The following is a 26625-nucleotide window of genomic DNA, read 5'->3' as shown; positions in this document are numbered from 1 at the left end:
TAGACTCTAAAGGTTGGAGCTTCTTGATTAATTAAATTTCCAACCGTCAGTATGATTGGATTAGTGAAATCCAGTGAATACCAATACTGATATTTGAGTCCTCGAAAAGGCCAGGCACTCTCTGCTCTTCATAAGTCGGCCTCTCTGTTAGAAAAACAGACTGTAAGTATAGTGAACACATTACTACAAATGAATAGAAAACCCTCGTCTAAACGCCCTGAAACTTTCACATTGATGTTACCTGTGAAGACGTATAACTCTGTATAATACAGTTAGTTGTGAAAATCGCAGTGATGTCAAGGATAATAACATTCACTTAGCAGCAACAGTGAACAGACATCCGAACTAGGCGTAGACGGAATAGCCTGGTTAAAAATGATGATCTTGGTGTAATTTAAGATGACAGAAGCAAGTGTCTGTCGCCTTGAGTAGTCGTGTAGTCTACGAGAAAGGTCCATAATATGCTGACATAGCCTGTTATTCCAGAAGATTTGGGATTTGTCTCAATTGTAGCTGACATCCTTGAAACATCAATGTTTTGAAACATCAATGTTTTGTAAAATTAGAAATGTCCTCCAATGCACCAAGTACAGATATGATTAATCTTTATCTGTTGTAGTCAAGAATTAAATGAACATTCAGATTTGTGAAAACATCCTTCGACGCAGTGGAATAATAATATAGATTCCCTGTGAAAGAGAAATATACAGAGCCAAGCATATGCTTGACTGAATCTGCCATCACATAGAAACAAAATGAGGATCCTCAGCCGTCAACAAATAGTCATGTGTATCGGGAGCGGCCAATGCGACATTGTCGTATTATGATCTCTTCAAATCTGGACATTTACTAGAAGGCACATTCTAGTAGTAAGGTTCCGGGGTTACCCTCTGACATCGCCAGGCTCTTGCCAGGCAGCCGTTGCCGTTATAGTCCTGTCACTAACAGGAAGATAACATTGCCTTTAATTGTATTTGATTTATTGACAACTACTTAGGTGCCCTACTTCTTTGCATCAAATCACGGTTTAAAATCAAATGACAGGTTCGATATCACTATATGGAAGAAGAACTGGTGTCACAGATTTGTTGAGTGCTGCTTTTTTGATGCATCACCAGCCATTGTGTTACCCACAGTGCAACATGGCTGGAATAAAGGATGAATTAATTGTTATTGTGTAGATTGCCATATAGAGGATTAAAGACAGGGTTTGACTCATTAAGGTATAGTTTTGTAACACCATGGTGTGGTGCGTGGTGTCCGAGTGGGAACAAACTTCATTCAAAGTGCACAATGCACATAACGAAGCGTCCATAAAATCAACATGATTTGACTACAGTTACCACACATGCGTCATTGATAAAGGGTCAGATGATGTACAGCGCATATGCAGTCCGCGTGGTGTCCGAGTGGGAACAAACTTCATTCAAAGTGCACAATGCACATAACGAAGCGTCCATAAAATCAACATGATTTGACTACAGTTACCACACATGCGTCATTAATAAAGGGTCAGATGATGTACAGCGCATATGCAGTCCATAAAGAAAGCTTGCGGAATCTTTGTACATTCCTCAGCTAGAGCTCTGCGATGTCCTGGGAGATCCTGGTGACGTGTCTACTCATATCGTCAGAGTTCATCCCAGACATTGGGTTAAGGTCTGGCGAACACACTGGCCACTCCAGCCCCTCTGCACCCTGCTTCCTAAGAAATCCTGGCCATACGAGGCCTAGCGTTGTCGCTTTGCAGAATGAGGGTTGACCATAAAAGCCATGCATAGTTTGCATTAATTGTACTGCTGTAGAAGTCAAAATCGCTGCAGTCGACAACGTGCAGAATGGAGCACAAGTGGTCTTGTCTAAACCATGCGTTGCCACAGTTGCATTTGTGATTCGCTCACCATTGCGACAACCCACCATTTTTAATGGAACAGTTATCACTTTTGGATCCGAACAATGATCCTTCTAAGTGTAGGGGGCAGTTTGGTCCCCCTGACAACCCAGTTGAGTGTAACCGGTAATTGGTTTATTGCATGTAATTTATTGATACCTGCTTGGGTGTTCCACTTCTTTCGAATTAGATCACGGACATGCGTTTAATACATGTACAAGCTATTATACATGCTACACAGCCTGTCATGTAAATAAGTCAAAATCACATCAACTCAGAGTTATAAAGGCTCTGCAACTTAATCATACACGGTAGATGTATAATCGATTTTTGATTTATACTCATATTGGCAATATTTCAGTCATATTACTTTCACAACCTGCAACTTCACAATAAATAAATAAAAAATAAATAAAAAATCAATAAATCAATAAATCAATAAATAAATAAATAAATAAATAAATAAATAAATAAATAAATAAATAAATAAATAAGCAAGATGACTACATAATCTCAGGTAGAGCGAGGAGTTCACTATTCATTTATACCTAGAGAAACCATACATATTCAAATGGTTTAAGCAATGCCAGTGACATGCACTGATTAACTCGGGTTTGAACTAATCTTCAGCAACCCGTGTTTGTAAGAGGTGACTGTCGTGATCAGGTCGCCAGGCTCGCTACCCTGGTTGATACATACCATCGATGGATTCTGATGATTATCTGATGGTACATTAATCTGCACCAGTTATATAACTGGGATTGTGAGTGAGTGACTTACATTTTATAGTCATCATATAACTGTAGCAATGTTGTTTCGGTGTTAACAACAAGCATATTTCTTAACATCTGCTTCTGTAGCAAATGGCATTTGCGCGTTAGTAAACCATACCACAGTTACTTAAAATTATATTTTGGTTGTTTCACACTGTCAGGGCTCTGGTAGCTCTGGAGATCCACTCGGTTCGTCCGTTGCAGTATGCAAAGTCAGGGAGTGAGGGACCGGGCGACCTTGACTCCTAGCTATCCGCATTATATTAATACATTGGCACACATACATTCAAAGACAGACGCAACGCCAAGTTTCATTCTCACATACACTCCTCGCAAAAAGTAAAGCAACAGAAATGTTTAGTGTCACTTGCATTTTCATTTACATGTATTGAAATTGCCAGTCATGGAATGATGCAATAGAAAGGTGAAGTTTATGTACACACGCTTAACAAAATGCAGTATAGACTTATAAATCATCAAATGCATGTACCCCTGAAGCAGTCATGCAAAATTTGCTGAAATGATTCAGCAAAATGTTAGCATAAAGGTTCAAGTCAGTTTTGGACAGTGAATCAGTGAAGTGAACTAAATGAACCGTTAAGTTCCTGTTGTGGAATATTCTGCCACTCCCTGTGTAACGCCTGCTTAAAGTCATCCAGAGTCTACCTGTGAAGATCCGGGTTAGAATATGGGTCTTCAGGAATCAACAGGATCGGGTGGCCAGGCTCGCGGACTTGGGTAACACATGCCATCTGTTCCCAGTTGCGTAGATCGATGCTCATGGTGATGAGCACTGGACTATGTGGTCCAGACTCTATTATTTACAGACAGCTGCTGTATAGCTGAAATACTTTTGATTCAGAGTAAAACTAAGGCCAAGAAGGTGAGTCGACTTCAAAAACATTACTGAACAAATCTAGCCACTAATTCCGTGAAATGGCCTTAAGAGTTTTCGGAAACCTAATTCTAAAAGCATATCCTTCTTTCAGAATATTCTACTAAGACTATGTGTCATATAATTGGACAGGTAATGAAATTAGGGAAAAAATGCATATGATTTTATGCCCGCTTCACTGCCCACGTATGCAAAACTGCAGCGCTGTTTCCGTCTGAACACCAACACGGCTGACGTTATAACCGCTATAACTACGTTTCTCTTCGCATGTCTTAGTGAACCTCCCTATCATGTTAGCTGTTTTTGTAAGTGTATTAAAACTCAGTTACAATGTATATAACAACCATAAACAAACTTAAAGATGACTTCAGCTCGCGATGGGTTTCCTGCCCTTAACGTTAGTGACCACTTTACTTGTGATCGATTGACAGTCTATAAAACGTATGATCTCAACTCGCAGTTGGTTACCTGTCTTTAACGTTAGTGGCTTGTTAACGTGTGGTAACCTCTGGTAATGCTCCGTTATACATTGCACACGGTCAACCAAGGCATATTGTTTAACATACAATTCTCATTTTGTCTCTGAGACTCTACCATCCAAGTCGGGGAACATAAGCAGTGGACTTCACACACTGTGGTATCACTTTGGTCAAGTCAATTATTCAAAATTGAGTCTGTTCACCCAACAGAAAATGGGTAACTGGTTGGATAAAGTCATCTGACTAAAACCTAACCGGCAGCATGTATTATTCGGGTTAATTTTAATCATATTCTGATTAAGAGCCGCGAGCAATCAGTTGGTGATTAAAGATAGTATGCAGCTGAGGGGGTTCGGGTGGTCCTGGTACTGTCAGGAGACTTCTACCAGGAAACAGTGCCTAGTCTAACCCACTTCTTTTGAGTGTCAGAAGGGGATAGCTCCCGGTGAGGACCCGTGCACTCTCCTGAGATCACGTGGTACCAAGCCAATGGCACCGAGAACAACGGGGAATCTGACGACAGTGTACATGCAATGCCTCGGAAAAATTTCATGCGCGAGGTCCGGATATTTAGCATGCTTTTTCTGAACCACTTTGCTGGCAAAAAGGGACAGAACATTCAATAACATAATTAAATTCATTGGCTTTATAAAAAGGACAAGATCAGACTTGTTAGCAGGAATTCTTATGAGGCTGCATATGGGCCTATGATGTCCTGGACATGGTCAGGGCCGTACCATGGATGGACCTCATAGTGAAAGCCACAGGCATGGAGGAGACGGTAATGAAAGCAACAACCCATGTCATCATGTCGTATAAGATATGCTGTTTGTGCTGACCAGGTGTTAGACAGCCTTTGTACATTCATTGCAAAGACGACATTTAATATTGATAGTTTGTTTAAGAATCACATTTAGGCGATTGCACGCAGGAAGTGACTGGTCCGCAACAGCAAAAAGAAAGCCCTTCACTTTTAAGCCGAGCCAGCTTCATCCAGTCGAAGGAGTCGGTTGCATTTCTGTTGTGTTCTACACACTGCATCTACACACGATGAAATTTCTTCCCAGAAAGCTTCTCCACAAGCTTCATCACCGACTCTGGACAGACGTGGTGAATGACACAAATGGAATAGGTGACGACTGACACAGCCAAAGTATTGGTGGCTTTGAACTTGTTTTGACCTTTCTATTACTGTTATTATCTACGGACCTCTTCCTTCAATAATACACCATCACAATTGCATGTGCACTGGGGCGAGACGATGCCGGGCTTTCAAAGACTATGGATGACTTCACCCCACTCGGCTAGATTAGAATGAATAATGAAAACATCAATCGGTGCTTTGTAGATTGAGGCCCAGTTGTTTAGCCGATTTTATAGGGATACTTCCCATAAAGTCTTGTCACAACTCTACATAGACACACCACAGCCATGACCACAGACCAGCTCACTGGCCAACTTCCCATGTAAGTTTCTAAGTTAATTAATCCAGTATTACAATATTTGGGCTTATAGCAAATCGGAAGAGGAAGATATGCATGAAGATTTAAACCATGAATATGGAGATGACCAATCTTGACACTACATGCATTATGGTCTTACTATTAGTGAACTTAATAAGAACGTTTGATCATGTAGACAGGACAAAGCTGTTACATGTAATCTTTTAAAACAATGTACACTCTGTTATTAAATATGTATGGATCTGGAAAAGCATGTGTAGAGGCTCTATGCTCAAAAACGTCATTTTAAGAGCATGTAGTAGGGTAATGCAAGGGTGCATTTTGAGCCCTGCCCTCTTCATATTCTTTATTCGTGAACTTGTGTTTTTTCATGCATTTGGGCTTGCAGGGGCAGCTAGATGTTTCAAATACAAGCGGAGATTGTGTGTAAATCTGTAGAATCTGTAGAATATTGTTTAGAAATGGAAGAGAAAATCTCAGTATGAATCGTGGGCATAATATAAGACAAAAGCGGTTACTTATTATAAATACGTGTATCTTTGATTCACGTTTTCCTTAGGGATGTGACCTGAATTACGAAATAACTTAACTGATTGACAGAATTTTCATTGAAATTTGAATTCTTTTTTCTCCCGTCTCTTTGATTCGTTCCGATACTATTAAGAGCGGAGGAAATATTTTCCGTAGCATTATGTTTCATTACACTGGTTCAGTTAGCTTGGGTTTACGGCGATGTTTGCAATAGTCCTGCAATATTACGTCAGGGGACACGAAATGGGCTTTACACGTTGTACAGAATCTGATATGGGGGTTTCATTACACTGAATTCGCATGCCCTTCGAGTAATATATGTAGTTAATTGTGCATCACCTTATCTTACTGAACATAATTATCTTTGTAATGCTACCATGACAACGTGAAATACGCAAATTGGATTTGACAATCAATAAAATTAGACACAATCAATTTGGATTGAAAATGCGTCTGATATTTCTTTTACCGCTTCGCTGCGCACGAATACAGCTCTACGTCCTGTTGACCAGTGACATGGTTGATATCAACACACCAGATGTGATGAAAATATTATAATAAAACATTAAGTACATCTTTGTCCCGAAAATACAGTTATATTCTGTTTTCCTCCATGTTTCAGGGAACCGTCCTTTTATATTAACTGCTATTATAAGAGTATTCAAACTCAATGACACTGCCCAATCATCAACAAACAATATTTAACATTTCGAAAAGCAAAGGGAAACTCATCCTTATTTATATAAAACACACGTCAGTAAAATATGTGTATTTTAAAGAGTAGGTGTGCTTACATTAAAATTGGAAATGGCGTCACACCTGTCAGCTTTTAGACGGTTCTTAGCAAGACAAGTTTATTCAGTATTTCAGTTTTATATTTTCACATTGCACAGTCACGTGGATATATAAATATATACACATATATTACTGTCTAATTTAAGAAAATCATCATAAGGAATATTGAAACGGATTTTATTAAATTATATTTTTTGAATTAAACAGGGTTTTCATTTGTAGTTCATCTTTGTACACAGCTGAGATCATAGGGAGGTATCTGGTTCTAAGATATTGGTAATGTTTACAAATGAGAAGAACATTAAAACGCATCCTCGACACAGCCTTCATTACATAAATTACTATTATTAACTACTATCACGGAAATACGTAGGTCAAACCATTCCATGGCAGAATAACAGGTCACACCTAACAATAGGCTGTTTTTGCAGTGTTTCGATGGGTTTGGGATTGTTAGAACCGGTCGCATTATACCACCTGTCTGACTGAAGTCAGGGTCGAAGTGGTGTGTTGGAATAAAAGAACACTGTTATTGGCTCCTTTGACCCTGCCAATCCACGGATCAGCTGAGAAAAGATGACATGTGTCAAACAAGTCAACAATCCTGACCAGTTAGTCGTCTCTTACGACAAGCATGGGCTCCTGAAAGCCAGTTCTGAGCAGGTTTTCACAGGTTGTTATTCCCCGTGTGTAGTAGACCTGTGATGGTATGTGCTTTCTTATGGGTGTCCAAGAAAGGTTCCACGGGTCATTTCTTCAAAATCCGTAAGGACCAACTGAGCGAGGAGGACACATCTTAATTTTCATTAAATGAGTAGAAGCCATTTTATTTTTATTTTGATATTTTGCAGACATCTTGGACATCATCTTCAGCTACATGTAGTCTTTCATCTTCCCACTGATTAGTTATCGAATGACACATGATTAAGCAGCTTTAGTACAACTTAAGTTTAATCTATCCCATTGACATCCATGCTAAACCTGGTTGGTAAGTGTAATATATGTTGTTTAAATAATTGCACCATTTATCAAACAAATTTATATCTAAAGGTTATTCTTTACTTGTAAGAGGTAGAATCTCTGAAACAAAAATTCACAGCTGGATTTTCTGTTTCGTCGATCTCTGGATAATCTGTTTGATTACAGATCGCTTTTGCATGGCGGGGGAACTGTTGTGCATTATCGGTCTATAAACGATTAGTTGTTAGGTAGACAACTGGCACAAACACCTGGTGTCATTCATATGATTATTCACAACTATATTCCCCTTACACCAAACAATTCTGTTTCTGGGAAACGACGCAATTTGGTGGCCAATTCAGGAAGCATGAGTTCGAATCCTGGATGGGACCAACCCCCAAAGTAGTATAATCTTTACTTTACTAAGACATGTCATTACGCAATATATTTTAAATTTAACGATTTCCTAGTGAGTGAATGAGTGAGTTAAAAGTTTCAGTCACATCGGCAATATTTCAGCCGTATCGTGACTAAATCAAGGTATAGATTTATGATGATCAAATGTAAATTACAAACACCTGTCATCGAAGGACAGTAAAACAACTAGACAGTTCTTGATTACTACCAGGTTCTTTCAAATATACCAAGAAAATGGAAAGATACTATTAGAAATAATCTACTGATTGTTCATAATCACTAATTCACAAAAAAACTAGACTATCACACATTTTTAAACTAGTAATTGAATTTAAAGCATTTTAACCATACATGACAATATAAAAACAGGCTATAGAGCACAAGCAACTGAAGCTAGATCACCAAACCTGGGACCATATGGGCGTACATTACTTTGCTTCCTGCATGAACCCTAGATAGACATCCACCATCCCTTCAGCTGTTCGTGAGTTAGGCAAATGTAGGCATACACTGAAATGACATATATACTACGATTAACAAAAGTGGAGAGATTAACTAGACTTTGAACGTTTAGGATTTACGTATCCTCTAAACAATGATTTTCAAATAGAGACAATCTCAGTCTCTTATTTAAACGTCCAATCATAGACTTATATCAATTAACAAAACACCCCCCCCCCCCAATTTATCACCACTTCAAGTTCGTTTAAATTCAATAATTCACTGATACTTGATTATATGAACTATTTTTAAAGCGACATTGTGTATTCAAGACTAGGATTTCCTTTTAAACTGAATGAGCATATTACTCATATACTCATCTTTCTGAGGCTAAAAAATTAGGACCTTTTAAAAAAAAGATAGAAAAAAGTGACGAAGGAGATACACAATTTCATTTCTATCTCTCACAAATACAGCTCAGGAGGTTAACTCATGTTAATGAGTTGCAGATTCAGTCGCACTCGTTCTTACAGACACTCATTCTTATAGTGGACAAACGGATGATTGGGACGAGGCCAAGTCAAAATTATTTTTTAAAAAAAAAACGGCAATAAAACATTGTTCCCGTACAAATAAAAGTGACGCGCAGGTGCACGGGAAACATTTCACTTGTTTTTATTTAGCAAATGGTTGCTTTAGAATTTTGAACGTCAATAACGACGTTTACTGTGCGACATGATGAAGATGATTTCATGTATTCCAGTGTGCATGATCTGAGAAACTCCAAAGGCCATGGCTTCCAGTGCATGGTGTTTGACGGTCTCTACATGCCGCCGTTTTTGATGACAGGCGAAACTGCTGAAAAGACGCTTGAGAGTATTAGAGACATTGAACTTAATGACGATGACGTTATTATCTGCGCGTATCCAAAGTGTGGTGAGTACATAGTAATGACACGCAATCCGTAGGCTTCTCTTCCTGGAGACACCATAGTGTCTCTGAAATGAGTGCAAACAACATCTAAATTCTCTCCATAAAATGTAATGGAACCGAGACCAACCACTTCTTACATCTCCCTTAATCTGCTCTAGTCTACACTTTTTCTTATTCTTCACTTGCCGTCCCCTGAACGTGCGGGGTAGAATAGGCCTTCAGCAAACCATGCTTGCCATAAAAGGCGCCTATACTTGTCTTAAGAGGCGACTAATGGGATTGGGTGGTCAGGCATGCTAATTTGGTTGACACATAGGATCGGTTCCCAACTGCGCAGTTGCTCATGCATCACTGTATTTGTCTGGTCAAGACTCGATTATTTAAAGGCTACCGCCATATAGCTGGAATATTGCTGAGTGCGGCGTAAAACTAGACTCACTCACTCCATAAACTACACCATTCTATAGGTTTTCCATGTTCTTGACTTGCAGGACCTCTATTGGGTATATTCTGGGCCCATATGACAGACTAACTTCAGTATTTGTATCTGTTGCAGGCACTCACTGGGTGTGGGAAGTTGTTGAAATGCTCCGAAGTGGGGTCATTGAATACAGGAAGCAAGTTAAGGATACTCAGGAGCTCGAACTTATTTACAAAGAAGGAGCAGATGCACTGTCAGCACCTCGAACCCTGAACACACATCTATATCTGCGCATGCTCCCTAAACAGGTCGTGGAGAAGAAGATCAAGTGCATCCAGATCATGCGCAATCCTAAAGATGCCTGTGTGTCCATGTTCAGTCAATTCAGAGATACCATTGCACCCGTCGGCTTTGAAGGAGATCTGGCAGAGTTCACAGAAATATATTTGTCGGGCCAAAGTGTGTACAAAGTCCATATTATCCAGATTCCAAAGTTCCGTTTGTCAGGGTTTGATGGAATGAGAATAGAAGACCTAGAACTTAATTAACATGTATGATATCTGAAAGGTAACTTAAGAAACGTCACAACAGTTTGTACCTAAATGAGTCCCAATCAGGAAAGCGGATACTTTGCAGTATACGCAGGAAGAACCTTCCCGAAGACCATGGCGTTTGAACGTTCTTATCAGTAGAACGTTTTGTTTGAATAAAATACAGTTCCTTTTGAGAAAAATGTCCCATTTCGAGGACATGTAAATTCTACTTTTCTCAAAATTTCCTCTTACCAAATTTGCAGCGTATTTCGGATCCTACTCCGACTATCTCCTGACATGGAAAGCAGAATTGGCCAGATCACCAGGACAACCTGTACTGAAGTTGTTCTACGAGGACATGAAACGTGTAAGTTGTGATATTGCCATTCAGAGTGAGTGATGTGAGAACGCAGTCAGACATGTGATGCAGCTGTTCGCCGTTTCAGCAGTGTATGACGAGGACTTCGAATCCAACACCGCACAGTAGAGTTTGTGGTGAGGGCCCAGAAATTAGACTACTGATTCCTCTAATCACATAGCTGCTGATCATATCATAACCCGCCTTGGACACTTGGAATACGTTTAAAATAAATGTTCACATTATTTTAAATCAAAGGGCGTGAGAAACACTTCATTTGTCAATGTCGCTTTACCAAGTTACCTCTCCCAGGACAAATACTACCCGCTGCCACGGTAATTAACAACAAATAGAGAAGAAAAAAAATTACAGAATCCAGTTGAGTGTCAGACGCCATTTTGCTCATATGGAATAGAGTCGATAGCGAACTTCAACATACAATAAAGGTATATTTTGTACATATAACATGGTGGTAAGTTCGTTGTAATACGTCGGTTAAAACGGCCTGATGTAAGCTTTTTCGCAGCAGTGTCACCCGAACCGATAGGCGAGGGGTGATACTGCCAAAGAAAAGGCGTACCTTAGATCGCATTACCCTCAAGAAAAGCATACAGCTTATATTATGCGGGTGAAATGCACGCAGCGCTCTCAGTTTGGATGATTGGCTCCCTTTGGACAAAGATTTTATATACCATATGGTAGTAAATGAAATGTAGTTCAACCGTCTGAACCAGGAGCAAAATGACTGACACTGGTAGAAGGGACAGGGCTAATGCAATAATCTAAAGCACAACAAAGGTTATATACAGAATCTGTTATGGTTAAATAATTGCCGTGACAACAGGTATAAGAAACTCCCTTTGAACCAGCAAAATATATCAGGCAAGTAAAATATTCAGTCACATATTGAGCAAACAATGAGCAAGTCACAATCAATCACACTGCAGATTTCTAGCATCTTAAAAGGCTTGTCGCTAAAATACTGTTGCCATGGAACATATATGATAATAAAAGTGACTCATAATGCACACTCAAAACTTTAAACGTAGTGACCCAATGATGACTATCACTTAATCAAAGATAATACAAATTACAAAAAACACACTCACGATGAAATTTGATATGAAATATATCACCACCAGCTGATATATAAGGATAACTTGCCGAGGATATGTGTACTTCATCAAACAGAGTTGATATATCATATATCAGAAGACACGATGGTGAGATTCTATGTATTATGAAAAACACTCTTCATTGGCTTTCAGTGAAAAATGTAAACAGTTGAACAAGGTGCTGCCATTAGACCGGGGACCGTTTCACAAAACTCTCGCTAGCCTAAGATCCCATACCTTTTCTCGTAGCATCTGCACCTCCTATGTTACAGTATGCCAGGTACAAGAGCTACGAGAAAAGGTACGAGATCTAAGGCTTGCGAGAGTTTTGTGAAACAGGCCCCTGCACTGCAGTCTTGTAGTTGTGACGTCATCTAGCTCCTTTAACATGCAAGGCTCAGACGATTATGCGTTCGCGTGGCATGTTCGGCTTTCATATGATCCGTGGTTTAGCTAGGGTTCAACCCATCAGCGTCACTTTGGTGTTCCTTTCAGTACTAACATGACATGCAATCTATGATGTATATAAAATACTTCACAAACGCTGTCATGCTCTGGTTCCAGGACCCTCTCAAAACTGTGAAAGACATCGCTGGATTTCTGGACCTGGCAGTTACAGACCAGTTCTGTGAAGACATTGCACATTCATGTTCCTTTAAGAAGATGAAACAAGTAGATAAGGACCTGAAAGAGCAATTCATTAAGAAAAAGTTTTGGAAAGAGGGGTCGGCTGGCTATTATAGAAAAGGTATGTTCATTTTCTCTTGCAAGGTATTTTTTTTGGAAAAAGAAAAACAACAGTTAAATTTCTTTCTTGACTACATTGGTCTGTGATCACGAAAGAACCCTCATGGACATTGCATATCATGGTATGTTTCCCAAGTACTTCAAGCAACATTCATTCACTCCCTCACTTACTCTGTTACAGGGGAAGTGGGAGACTGGAAAAACTGGTTCACTGTGGCTGAAAGTGAAAAGTTCGACCGGATATGGAATGACAAAATGAAGGACTCTGGGGTCACATTCACATATTCACCATAGATTAATGAATCCATATAGATTTCTTTTAGGATTGTATTCAGAATATTACATGATGTCACGTGCTAGTTTACAAGCTGATACTAAGCGAAGAGATGCCATTTGTCATTTATGTACAATAAATACGGTAATACGGTAATACGGATGGTCTGTCGTACTACATTAACACTCCCAAACAGTGTTCTGTCTCGGGATAACCTGTGGGGAGCTTATTAGCACCAACGGTAACAAAATACCGATATGTCTGTATACCAATATTTGTGCAGTCTCTTTGGGTCAAAAGAGCACCGATGTGGTTTAATCAAACTCCAAATGAGTTCACGATCAAACATATACTTTAACGCAGAAAGTAGTAACATCAGACCAACTCTGGAAAAAAATTCAAAACGTTTGTCTCCAAACTGATAATGTTATCTGCAAACTATTATTATTTTGGTTTGACTTTCCGACAATTTCCAAGGGTAAAACAACTGTAGTACCATCGGAGGAACCTCCTTAAGGGCGGGAAGCACGTACAATTGTAGTGTTAAATTGAGTATAGCCAATCTATTTATTGACAGGGTACACGGGACAAAGAAATTCACCTGACACCAAGTCCAATATTTTGAGAGTTTGCCGCCAGGCAAGGGGAACGCTGGGCAAGGGGAACATAAACAAACCTCGAGGGTACATGAGCCCATGTCCCCCTAGCGACCATTGAACAACGTATTTAGCTTACCGAACACCTGAATTTTAATTTAGAACTGTTTGAATCACTTCTTTTAACTGCGAGGTGAATCGCCATTTTGCAGACGACACAAGGTAAACAGGTTTAGAGTTATCTCTCTTCCATTGATTTTCAATCGCAAAACATCGGTAATTTCCATGCTTGACGCGTGATTCAACGTTATTCAAGATAAAGAAATACTACCATGAAGCACCAGAAGAGTTCGGAATTCCCAGCGGTGTATATTGAAAATAATACATCGCCTGTAAGCGGGGTACATTGAAAATAATAGAATAGCGCTTAGCCAATCAGAAAGTGACACTCATGTGTGAGGTAAGACAATTTTGTTTTTAGGCGTAAGTGAAAGGGGTCACCTTAAATATGGCCAGGGTAAATTTGTATGTGCATGTGCTGTGGGATTGTCTGAAAGACAATTTAAAAAGTTATTAAGACAACGTGCAGCCGAGTCAGACACACCTGAGAAGGGTTTCAAAACCTCCCCTTTTGAAAGTAGACTGTAAAAGGTAGAAAGTAAACTTGACGGTTTCAGAAAGGTGTTAGTAAGAAATGCTATGGTGGGTGTTGGCCTTGGTTTTACGTTCAGTGGGAGCGTTGAGCGCGGTTTCTATACTGAGTGTTGAGCACGGTAGGTATATTCAGTGGGATTGTTGTGCACGGGTTCTATATTCAGTGTGAGTGTTGGGCGTGGTTTCTATATTCAGTGGGAGTGCTGGACAGGGTTACTATATTCAGTGGGAGTGTTGGCCATGGTTTTATATTGTATTTGGTATGGTGTTTAGAGCCTGTCAGATAGCTAGTCATGGATTACAGATTTAGTCTGACTGAATGGACTGAGTGACTGATTGAGTTTAGTTGTACGCCACACTCAGCAATATTCCAGCTATATGGCGACGGTCTGTAAATAATCGAGTCTGGACCAGATAATCCAGTGACCATCAACAAGAGCATCCATCTGTGCAATTGGGAACGGATGACATGTGTCAACCAAGTCAGCGAGTCTGACCACCCGATCCCGTTAGTCGCCTCTTAAGACAAATATAATCGCCTTTTATTGCAAACATGGGTTGCTGAAGGCCTAATCTAGCCCGGGACCTTCAAGGGTCGATAGTAACATGAACCAGGGACAGTTTATATGAAAATGTAAAGGGGTTCCTAGGAAGCCACGTAAACGATATAAAAAAGGTAAAAATCTCATTTAAACATGCACGTATCATGGGTGTATCATCGAAGGGGTGTGTGCGACGGGTGTGCATCTTTCTGTGAGCTAAGTCAGTTTCAGACATGTTGTTTGAATCCTTCATGTGTATTTGTGTAATGTATCTTACATCAACCAAAACTTGTATTGAAATTGTCAATAAATATCTGACAAAAACGCTAACTCGACAGACGAAAGGCAATACCAGGAACACTAATTAGCGTTTTGTTCATGTTGTTTTTTCCTCTAACTGACTTTGACTGTTCTCAACGTTGGTCCTGCAGTGAAAGGTACATCGGGATACTGTTACATAGATATCCAGCATTTCCTTTCGTTTGAAATAGTGTTTCCTTCAAATTCTCATGGTTTGATATATTTAATGCAGTGGCAACGGGAACCGTGGACTATGTATTCAGCAACGCCTGTCCGTCCGTACATCCCGTTTCTTGTTAAAGTGATATCTCATGAAGTGTTGTACCCAATGTCTTTAGTGACAGTGACAATTTAGTGACAGCCTACACTAGGGGATTGCGGTGACACCGGTCGATGTGAGTGAACTTGACCTTATTTTTAGATATTGACCACTTTTCAAACTCTTGTTAACGCGATATCTGATGAACAGTTGTACCCAATGTCTTAACATTTGGTGACAGCCTACCTTTATCGGAATTAGGCAGACACCAGTCGATTTGAGTCACCTTGATCCTATTTTCAATGTGACTGCGACACTTTGTCCACTTATCGAACTTATGTCAACTCATGAAACATTGCAACCAGTGGCCTTCATTTTGTCGACAACCTACAATGGATGGTTGATTATCCGGGGCACTAGTCATTTCACACATGTTGTGTGTGATCAAAAGAGTAAAAAGTAGTGAATATGTTATAAATACTCCATTCCTCCTTAGCGGCTGGGGACATTGCCACATTAGTGGCAAACACTTGTGTTAATATAGTTAAAATTCTAGCATTACAATCATGAATATAAACTATCCATGTAGACGATAAATATGAATTTGCATTGTTAATTCATTTAATCAAGAAGGATTTTCAACATATTACGAAATAAATACTGATTGCAATGTTTAAACACATGGTACTTTACGCCGAATATTGCTGAGTTCGGCGTAAAACTAAACTCACTAACTCACTCACGCCGAAATGGCATCACGTTTCTTTGCAGAGCTGTAGACTGGCTTCCCATCATGATCAATAGAATCAAATTGTTTTCGAATTGCTCTTACAAGGGCCATCATAAATTTTGCTGATGCAAATACATTTGAATGATTGGCAATTACCTTGGCGTTCTTAACCGTTTGTTATACCTCTGGAAACATTTATGTCCATTGTCCTTGGAAATGTTTTATCAGCATAACTGATAAACTGACCTAGGGTAATTATTTCTATTAAAACATAGCATAGTGCTTATTTTGATAATCTTCATCATGCCTAATACATCACACGCGTATTTAATCAGTACATGTATGCTGTGTAAGTCGTTTAATCATCTTCACTATGGTAGATATATTTAGATGAATACCTTGTAATGGTGATTAACCTGTACTTATTTAATGCGAGATTTCCCGCTCTGTCCGTGTGACTAGTTTGCACAATGTGGAAAAAATGAAGTTTCTCGTCAACATTATCATATCCAGTATCTGTCCTGTCCTTATGTGTTATACACTTCACATTCAGTAGCATAAAACAACGTCACTGTTTGAATGGGAAGGTCAGTATTTGAATGTTGTATTACATTACTGTTCAACAACATCCGTACAAAACGTAATACGAAGTCTTGCATGAGCTCATACAACTACGGTATATTTTACAAGTAGATCTTCGCGTCAACATATACCAGGCCACGGAATACATGCAAGCCCACATACATATGCATAAAGGAACACGCATAAAAACCACACACAAAACTTTTTAAAGATTTACTTCCATGAGGTACAGACGATGCCAAGGATTACAGATCTTTGAGCAGAAGTTCAACATGCTGGCAACAATGCTTCCATAAGGGAACCAAGAGCCCCCTCAGTCTTCATGGCTGCAATGTGCTCATCGGCTGGAGGGGATGCCACTTCATCGAGGATTGCCTTGTCCGTTTCAGACGTCACCATCACCATATACACCTCGGCCTTGGCGTGCAAGTCAGCAATGTTGTTAGAGACATCTGTTCCTTTACTGGTTTTGCCGTCGGTGAAGATCACTACAAGATTCTTAGCATCACTGCGATCGCCGTTGGTCTCAGTAAAGATTTCTGAAGTAGCCAATTTGATGGCATCACCCAGAAATGTGCCACCACCTGTCGCTCTCTGGGAGCTGATGGCTGTCTGGACGCTGGTTTTGTTTTCATGTGTATTCAAATAGAACCCAACCTTTGCCGATGACGAAAACGTCATGAAAGCAACACGGTTTCGCTCTCTACTTATATCAATGCCATCTACGAAATTTTGGACGAAAGTTTTCATCTCCTCGTAATCCTTCTCCACTACTGACGTAGAAACATCCTCAATGATCAGGAGGTCAATAGGACCAGGGGTACATTCTGCAACCAAGGGTTTACCTGTGATTAATATAAGAAGACTCACTCTTTTGGTCTTCAGGTCATTCCGCGACGTTAAGTACCTTTGAAAGCTCCCGTTTCCCAAAGCTGTCGTAGCGCTAGGACTGTCGCGCCTCCTATATTTTAACAAAGACTTAGGGTCGTTGTGCACCAAGATGGCTTTGTGAAACGGGGTCCTGGCGGACTCCATCCTCGATATCTCCAAGGTATACGTTCCGATAAGTCTCCACTATACCCTGGGCGCATCTACGGCTCTGTCAGATAAATTTATTACTTCCCTTGACTGTCATCTACGGCTCTGTCAGATAAATTTATTACTTCCCTTGACTGTCTTTTGATCCAGTCAGGTGTCTACGCTGGGAAGTTGAGCGAACCAATCACAACTCACTGTCGTTTTTTGAATTATCTAACCGATTATACTTGGCAACAGAAACCATTTGTTTGTATGATTTCCCTAAAATCTGGGACGCACTGTGGGCAAACCTTTGCAGTTGCGACCGCTACCTTTGTTGACACTGGCAAGGTCTGTTACAACGGCGGCCTAGCTGATTGGCTAGTGTGAGAAGGCGGAGCCAGCAAAGGGAGGTAATAAATTCATCTGGCAGAGCCGTAGATGCGTCCAGGGTATAGTGGAGACTTATCGGAACGTATACTCTGGAGATATCGAGGATGGGTGGACTCTAGCCATCTCCTTTTTCAAGGAACGTTTCATTGAAACACCAATGATGTAACATATGACATGTGTCCCAGTCCACCCAGCTGTGAATTGGGTACCTCGTCAGGATGAAAGTGCCACAAAAACAACGACAACCAAAAAAACCCCCCAAAAACAAACTCCCCCCCCAAAAAAAACCCCTTCGGTACGCCTAGTTCCTGCAAGAGTTGTATACTCCCCAGGGAGTTGATATTGATAATACGATGTGACGTTGAGACTGACACCCAATGATCCACATACCAGCGCCTTGAGCAGTCACTAGACGTATGGGTATCTGCGCAATATAATACCCTGTAATAAGTAATACTGACATGACTGTTACCGAAACAATAAGTTCCATCGAAGAATGAAGAGAATATTCCGTACGCCACTGTGTTTCCACATGTCCTCGTCATTAACATCTGAGGGCTGTCACAAGTCGTGTAGTCAAGGGCTTCGCATATGATTTCCATTTGTCCCACTTTCCCTGCAATCACAATGAGGTATGTTCTCTGAATCTGTATTTTATCATGAAACAGTTGTCATAAAATGAGGTGACGCTACTGTTCTCAACTGAAGACGCTGTGTCGTTGATAGCTACTTAATTGACCAATACATATAGTGATATCTAACCCGTTTTGGTCTGGGGTAGAATAGGCCTTTCGCAACCCATGCTTGCCATAAAAGGCGATTAACGGGATCCTCTGACAGTAGAACAGCGTTGTGTCGTACTTAAAAGAATACTTCGAGTTATCTGAGTTCGACATTTTCAAAATGATAACTGATTACGGTATATAAGGACCAAGCTTATACTTCGAGACAGCTGCAAATTCTAAATAACAGAGACCATGCAAAGTGTTGCATTTCTTAGATGCCGATAACTTTCATAATCTGGCATTTGGAGTTGACTTTGGGAAAGCGGTAGCTCTAGCTTACCTTAAAGGTCACATGCAACGTAAAACACAACTTTGCAGATTCTGGTACCTTTCGGTATGCACTTACCGAAACAAATCATAAAAAATGCCAATTCAACCTATAAAGTTGAAAAAAACGAAATGAAAAAAAAGCCCGCGAAATCGGAGTTCAAACGATTCACTAAATTCCCCCCAGCGCTGGGGGGAAAACTGGTTTCAACTGCTGTGCTGCGCTGCGTCCATAACGCATGCGCAGTGAATAGGTTCGCGGAGCATGAAACAGTATGCATGCTCAGCGTCTGAGGTCGTGAGCAGTAGTCTAGTCTTGGTTGTGTACACAAACAAGTAAATAATCTACTCGTTACGTAAAACAACTTGTTGATTGTGGTAAGCAGTCTCTGTCACAGAGAAAGCTCAATGTCTGATTTATTCACACCTGTATGTCTGTCTGCCTGTCTGCCTGTCTGCTAAAGACAACATGCAATACACAGCTTCAATCATTGACCACGTGCAATTTAAACTTAGCACCTATCAAACTATACGACATAAAGAAAATAAGTTGATTCATGACTCGTGCACCCGTGTCCCGTGTCTGCCATATTATGTAATTAGGCACGTGTGATACACATGACATGTTTTTATGTCTGTGGGTTGCAAACAAACTACATTCATTTTTTTCGGATGACTGGATCTGACGGAAACTGGTGCAAACTCTTGTCAGTTTCAAGTCCTGCTTTGTACTTGGACGAATGACAGATTCCAGCCACGCAGTAGTTTACCATCTCTACTGACATGGTTTTTTATTGGATCGAGCGCAAATTCAGAGAACAAGTATTTTCCAAACCCAACATCTCTATATACATTCTTCGTGGATAATGACTTCTTTTCGTGTATATCATTTTGTTTGACAACAGTATATGAATCCATACTGAAACGACGCATCAAGTACACAAAAAGAAGTTGTTATCCATCAAGAATCTTACTTTCTTGTGACTGGCTATACTTCTAAAATGCCCATCAAACAGATCATCTTTCTGTAAACACAATGAACCCTCAGCATATCAGCAAATGAAACAGCCAATCGGAAGCCGTCGTTACACTTGAATGCATAGCCACCCGCTATGACTGGGTTCGGTCTCCCGATGGCTTCGTTTCGGGGGAAGTAAGCCCAAGTACAAAATATTGCACTTTTGAACCGCGATTGTACGCTTATAATTTTGTTTATTTGTTTTTCTAAAAGCAGAAATGTATATTATATGTCATGAATAAGTGATAAATGTGCTTTAATTATGTTTGATTTTTTGGTTGCATGTGACCTTTAACTTAACGGTCAGTGTGAGTAATTGAGTAAATGTTGCTTAGGGCAGTTATCTTAACTTTACATAGATTTCTGTCATTAAAACAATTCCAGTAAGTTTGCAAAATTTAGAGACTGTATCCTACGGCTTGTGTTAATTCATTATATGCATTTGACATCAAATGTACACAAAGTGGACAGTACACAACTTTTGTTACATCCGTCAGTTCGTTAAAAGCATATTCGTTACAAACGCAGTTTACTGTGTGTCATAGCGTTATGCGTTATGTTCCTTGTGTTATCTAATGTGCTTATCGAGTGGCAGTGATTGTACAAACCTAAGCTCCAAACGGGCCATTCGGAACCACATTGATTGTAATCTACTGGACGACGGGGCATGGTCATTCCTTCGGGTACCGTATGCCATCCCCTTGTTAGACCGTTGTCAGTATACCCTTGATTATTCGGCTTGTTAGGTTGTCGGGTTTCCATAGATGGCAAAGGCGTGGAGTTGGTGCAAGGATCTTAAATGGAAAGATAAAGTTATGCATCACATTAATGGTATTCAGTTACATGGACTCCTGTTGCAACTTATACCACTGGCACTGTTAGTTCGACCTGCTGTCGGTTTCTCGCATAACATCCTTGTTGGAGCTGGAAATATTCCTTGGCACTGAGGGAATGAAGCAAGTGAATACATCCTTTTGAAGCTTTATCTTGCACTGGTGATGAAAATCTGAAACCTGATATAGGTGCACTGCGATAAATAAGTGCCCTCTTATTTGTTTCCCTCAGTATATATCGGTATTTTGAAATGGAACACCACAAACACTTAAGCGAGGCTTAGAAAGAGAGCGACAGTGAGTCGTGCACCGTATACCTGACCGAGTTTTACCTGGGGATTTAATTTCTGAGTTTCAAAGGTAATTAATACTGTGCATCCAAATCGAGATTCTATTTTGTGTTCATTTTTCAAATTCGATTATCTATCAATTCTCCAATCTACCAGAAATAATGCTTTATGTCGCTTTAACCGCCAATAAATAAGAGACACAAAATGTCAGTTCCCTTAAGATTCTTCGCCAAAGTCATATTCCCTCCTACCATTGACTCTACACAACTAACATTTGTGTATGTATATCTCTCACATATGATATCAGATTACATCAAGTGCACTGTTAGTTAACATCACATACCCCCTTGACACGTGGGTCCAAAATGTCCGCTTGTGCAATTACAAGTGAAGCTGAAGCCATTGTTAGTACAGGTGCCACCATTTTGACAGGGTTTCATGTTGCAAGGATTGGGTGCTGAAACATAACATAACATCATAACATGCAATACGTTGTTAAATAACGACATTGTTGATTTCCAGTCTTTCTGTGGTATGTGCATGAGTATTTCAGCAAGATATGCGCCTGTCCCAGATACGAAAAATTGTCGCCACCACTGTTAACTGTTAACTTTGTTGTGTATGCAGTACGGAAGGAATAACATCTTCTTAGTACATGAGGCCAGGTGGATAAATGTAATTCTGATGCCATGCCGTACATCAACGATTAAGAAAAACAATTACTGAAGCAGAAAGCACTCCCCGCAACATCCGTTTTGAGCTTGTATACTTCTGTATGTCCCCAACACTCGTTTGATTCTATCTCCATTTCCTTGAAACAAGTGTTTGTCTCGTTTTGAATGCATACTACAGAAGTGTTGCCTTGCTTTTCTGAAAACAAAAATATCCAAATATGTACGAATGTGCAGTCTAGGAAATCAGTGTTTGATCAGATTATCAGCGACTATAAAAACTTGCATTTCTAAATCAACATTTCATTGATATTTTCACAATTCATTCGAAATGGATAAACTGAAAAACCTTGATAAAATATTGCATTTTGAAACATTCAGTTAGAATCACCATCACATTTTACTGAAACAGGGTACATCAATAATTATGTATACGACAATGAATTATGTATACACAACGTGTGTGTGACAACTTGCATGTTTAAGCTGTAGTCATTCCTGTGTTACTGTTGACAAATACCATTATTTAGACCATTATTTAGTTTTAAGGATGGCAAAGTGTCTTTCGTTACCTTTCCTCCAGATCGGATATCGTCCACCACAATTGCCAACACCGGGTGGGTAGTCCAAAAGAGTTCCTTTGTCACTTGCAAAGTATTTGCTTCTAGAACTAAGCTGAGTGTCATCTAAATCTGTGCCCTTCATCAATTTGGGCCAGCGTCTTTCGAGGGAATGAATCGTTCTGGTATATTTACAGGGTGCTGAAATGGACAATGGGTTTGCTGCTGAAGGTCACATTTACCGGTGAAAACATAATGTTTCAGCTGCTGCATAACACAAGCTAGACAGGGAGGCCATTTTAAAAAGTGAGTTGGCTTGGGAAGCTCAAATGACAATTTATTCAGGGACATCCTATTCCAGGAACAACCTACCACTTGCGCCAAAAGCGAGCACCGGCACTATAGCTAGAAGGACAACTGCGATCATTTCCTGCAACAGATAGGACACGTTTATTTGGATTCAAAATACACATGATTCATTACTTGAGATTTTAATATATTAGCGTTTTATAATTAATAATTGTCGGTTTCTATTATTTTACTTTTCTGAATTATATATATGATACGTTTATGACTGTTTCCCAATGTGCTACATCACGGCAGCTGCAGACAACGGCGTCTTCTTCACAGAGATGTTCATGCTCTTTCTGGAAGTGTTCAAGGTCCTCATCTGAATCTTGTCGAAATTCGTAAAATTGTCCCTTTTCAAGATATAAATAAAGCCTTTAAAACGTTATGGTGGTCATTTTAACAGGTAGGTATCAGTGTAGAAATGACGTCTGATGAAGTTTGTTTTCTCTTGATCTGTGTGTTCCTGCGTTTCTCAAGGTGGACACCTGTCTTTTACTTGCATGTATGTCCCCGTGTTTCTCCTTGTAATCATCTGACGTTCTGTCTGCATGTGGTTTCACAATTTAGCAGACTCTTTGTATCAGCGCTCAGATATGGGAGTTAAAATCAAGAAAACCACCTACCTTTGGACATATTAATTACGAAAACACTACATGCTTATGTTGGTAACAATTTACTTATAATCAGAGGTGAATACACAAAACGTGTAATTCAAGAATTCAGAGTTTTGTTTTGAAAAATGATCGAAAATACGAGGTTCTGTTATTCACTTGAACTATTCCCTATATTTCAAATGCACATACTTTAAATAAGGGCAAATGTTGATTTAGAAGAAACGATTTACTTTACCAAAGAGGTGCCAGTAGATTATCGCATATGATTAATTGTAATTTACTGGGGTTCACATTGCTAGTTATATAAGCGGCTTTGTTGTCTGATGTTCCCTGTTTAGACTACATGATGTTGAAACCAGATATTACAACTGCTCCAAAGGTCCTCGATCATTATGTTCTAGAAGCAACACTCAGAGTACTTACCATGCGGGCTTTAAATTCCACCTGTACTAACCATCTGTTGGCACAGTGAACCGATTAGAACAGTAAACCGATTGGTACACTGACGCGACATGGCGCTCGATTTTTTGAACCGCTATAGAATGTGTTCGCATCGTAAAGTAACACTTTTGTTCATCCAAAGATACAAGGCAAAGGATGGACATGTTTAAATGTAACTCACAACTAACCCTAGAGATAGAGGGAGCACCTGAGAGTAGTGCAGTAATATTTAAGATTTCAAAAATCATTACTATTTATTGTGTGACAAACAAACTAAACTCGAACTGAAACAGTGAGTTAATATTTAACGTCACATAGGCAACATTTCATCGATAACCTGATACCATAATCTGTACATTGGACATAAAACAATATGCGAACTTGAACAAGAATATGCTGATTACGATATAATGATTATTATATTAATATATTATTTATGACTAATTATATTGTCTGCAAAACAGTAGCTACCTTTCGGAAGTGTACAGCTTCACGTGTAGTTATTTTTCGATGTAAAACGCGCTGTTTCATCTTTCAGATGATTATTTCTCGTTTCCCCGTGGTGGCTATGCTGTTATGATTCTACAAGCGCCCCACAGCCACACTCACTCACTCGTATGAAATGTAAAACTCGTTAAGTATCCCATAATTGACTGAAAGATTGTTCTGTAATTGTGTAAGGAAACCATTCCAGAATCGCCACTCTGGAATTATCATGGTTCCTTTTTTATGACATTCTGATATGCTAGAGTTGAAACTTTATCTCAGCCAGTATATCAGTACATGTGTTTACTACACTTAGGCTTGGTGTGCGCTGTTTCCATTTCCATGATGGAATTACAGTGACACTGATTGATGCTCTGATTTGCTGTTTAACTGTACCGGTCAGCATAAGGAACTATACTCTGCCAAAAGTAGGGGAATTGTACTTTCAATGTACGATTGTCGAAACTGGAAGATATATGGGATTGAATCAATGTTGATACCATAATAATGGATGTTTTGAGAATGCTTCACCACATGTATACCATTCAAAGCAAAGCTGTTCGTTCAGTTATCCCCCTTTAAGGTGACGGGAGTATAACATGACCATTTCAGGTTTACAATTTTCAGTCATTAGTGTGTGAGTTGACCCTGAAAACCCTGGCCATGCACAGATGCAAGAAAATTATCGAAAACGTGGTCTACAGTGATTTATCGACCTGCCTGAAGATTCAGACTGACACCCCATGCACGTGTAGGAAGCTCCCACGTTGTGCAGGTGCTTCCCATGCATTGTGTTTGTGTGTGATGATAACATGAAATGGTGCTGCATACACAAGATGAATGCCATTGAAACGTTCAATGGGTTTTCTTTCTACCAGACTTAATAGTTTAGGTTCCCCTACATTTTTGGAAGAGTATATATCGACTTGTGAACGTTCAGCTGAAAGCAAGCCCAAAGCCACAACCGCCAATGATTCAAAGAAAGGGTTAATTGGATAATTATGCTATCATCAAACCCGTTTGTGTCTTGGATTCGAACAAACAGTTGATATCAGCAACTATCGATATCGCTTTGCTGTCTCCTCAATGAACGTGTTACGCTCACAACAGTCAGTATAACTTGGTCCCAACCCCAAGAATGTGTTCTAATTTAGTGTTTTGTTAGATTTAAGGAAAAGGGAAGTTCCACCTACAGTTGCATTAAGGTCGAGTCTTGCATTCGAACATGTAGTCTGGCACAGCGACTTGTTCACTATCCTATTTAAAATCTGAACTGAAACATTATTAAGTCACATGGCAAGTTAGTATCCTGCTCATACATCTGCTTACGCTGTTTTGGGGGTAAATAATTACAAAGCCAACATCAAAACATTTATGGGATATAATAAACGAAAAAACGTACCTCGTTCTGTCTTTGAAACCGCTGTGATAACTCCAAGCTGCACGTCCTCTATCGTGAGTTTACTTATATACCTTTCGTTAAATATTGACATCGAGATGGAGTTTTACAGCAACAGCAATAAATGTGGAAATTGAGATTGCATTGTTATTGGTTGATGCAATTCAGAAACCAATATTCGTGATACTTGTCAAATCACTTATTAAATGTGCAAAATTTATAATGGTAATATCGTCATCTGGACCCCATTGTTTATTGATCCAAAAGTCCAACTCGGCAATAATGCTCTCATGTTACGGACAGCATCCTTGAAAATCTTGATATGTGGTCTGTAATTCTGCTGTCATCGGTTGAAAATGCAAATATTTACTTTGAAGATTTATACTTAATTTAGTCACACAACATTGCCAAACAGCTGATTCACATGTCATGTGTTTATTAAAGGCATCCAGAAGTGATGAGCATGAGTCAAATTATTTTTTTTCTGGACATCAACCACTTCAGGTGAGTGATAGAAAATGGTTACGGAATGTTTCACCCTGTGAAGTTAGTGCGTTATTATGTAATGTCACATCGACAATTTATAATTAAAGAATTAAAGAAGGAATGTAGCAACAGATAATAATACAAACCTATAACAGTTTGTGTGACAAAAGTACGGGGATACTGAGAAGCCAGGCAAATTACACAGACCACGCAAAAATAGCATGTAACACGCAGATGGAACGGGTGGCTATATACGATGGAAACGGTGCGGGATGGGTGAGCACACGCTGTCAGCCTTGTAAATCTTAAACTGTTATGTTTGAAT

General features: G+C 39.6%; 2 protein-coding genes across 2 annotated transcripts; one reads left to right on the top strand and one right to left on the bottom strand.

The window, feature by feature from the left end:
• Positions 1–1591: 1591 nt before the first annotated feature.
• LOC137258399 (sulfotransferase 1B1-like) lies at positions 1592–13046 on the top strand. The gene is made up of 7 exons (XM_067796072.1): positions 1592–1659; positions 5457–5504; positions 9409–9581; positions 10135–10458; positions 10796–10899; positions 12570–12753; positions 12934–13046. The coding sequence occupies exons 1-7, from the start codon at positions 1592–1594 to the stop codon at positions 13044–13046; spliced, it is 1014 nt and encodes a 337-aa protein (XP_067652173.1).
• A 3841-nt stretch (positions 13047–16887) lies between these two features.
• LOC137280883 (matrilin-2-like) lies at positions 16888–25850 on the bottom strand. The gene is made up of 8 exons (XM_067812076.1): positions 25818–25850; positions 22896–22953; positions 22536–22724; positions 22016–22162; positions 21636–21749; positions 20778–20963; positions 18572–18715; positions 16888–17516 (listed from the first exon to the last, which is right to left on the bottom strand). The coding sequence occupies exons 2-8, from the start codon at positions 22948–22950 to the stop codon at positions 16957–16959; spliced, it is 1395 nt and encodes a 464-aa protein (XP_067668177.1). The 5' UTR covers positions 22951–22953; positions 25818–25850; the 3' UTR covers positions 16888–16956.
• Positions 25851–26625: the final 775 nt, after the last annotated feature.

The sequence above is a fragment of the Haliotis asinina genome, chromosome 1 (genome assembly GCF_037392515.1).
Source record: "Haliotis asinina isolate JCU_RB_2024 chromosome 1, JCU_Hal_asi_v2, whole genome shotgun sequence".
NCBI classification, from domain to species: domain Eukaryota; kingdom Metazoa; phylum Mollusca; class Gastropoda; order Lepetellida; family Haliotidae; genus Haliotis; species Haliotis asinina.
This window is presented reverse-complemented; position numbering and strand designations above follow the sequence as displayed.

Coding starts and splice junctions, on each gene's coding strand:
- LOC137258399 (XM_067796072.1), top strand. CDS start 1,592: ATGTCCTGGGAGATCCTGGTGACGTGTCTACTCATATCGTCAGAGTTC. Junction 9,582..10,134: donor CTGCGCGTATCCAAAGTGTG/GTGAGTACATAG, acceptor TATCTGTTGCAG/GCACTCACTGGGTGTGGGAA. Junction 10,900..12,569: donor TCTACGAGGACATGAAACGT/GTAAGTTGTGAT, acceptor CTCTGGTTCCAG/GACCCTCTCAAAACTGTGAA.
- LOC137280883 (XM_067812076.1), bottom strand. CDS start 22,950: ATGATCGCAGTTGTCCTTCTAGCTATAGTGCCGGTGCTCGCTTTTGGC. Junction 22,725..22,895: donor GCTCGCTTTTGGCGCAAGTG/GTAGGTTGTTCC, acceptor TGTCCATTTCAG/CACCCTGTAAATATACCAGA. Junction 20,964..21,635: donor TGGACCCACGTGTCAAGGGG/GTATGTGATGTT, acceptor TTTCCATTTAAG/ATCCTTGCACCAACTCCACG.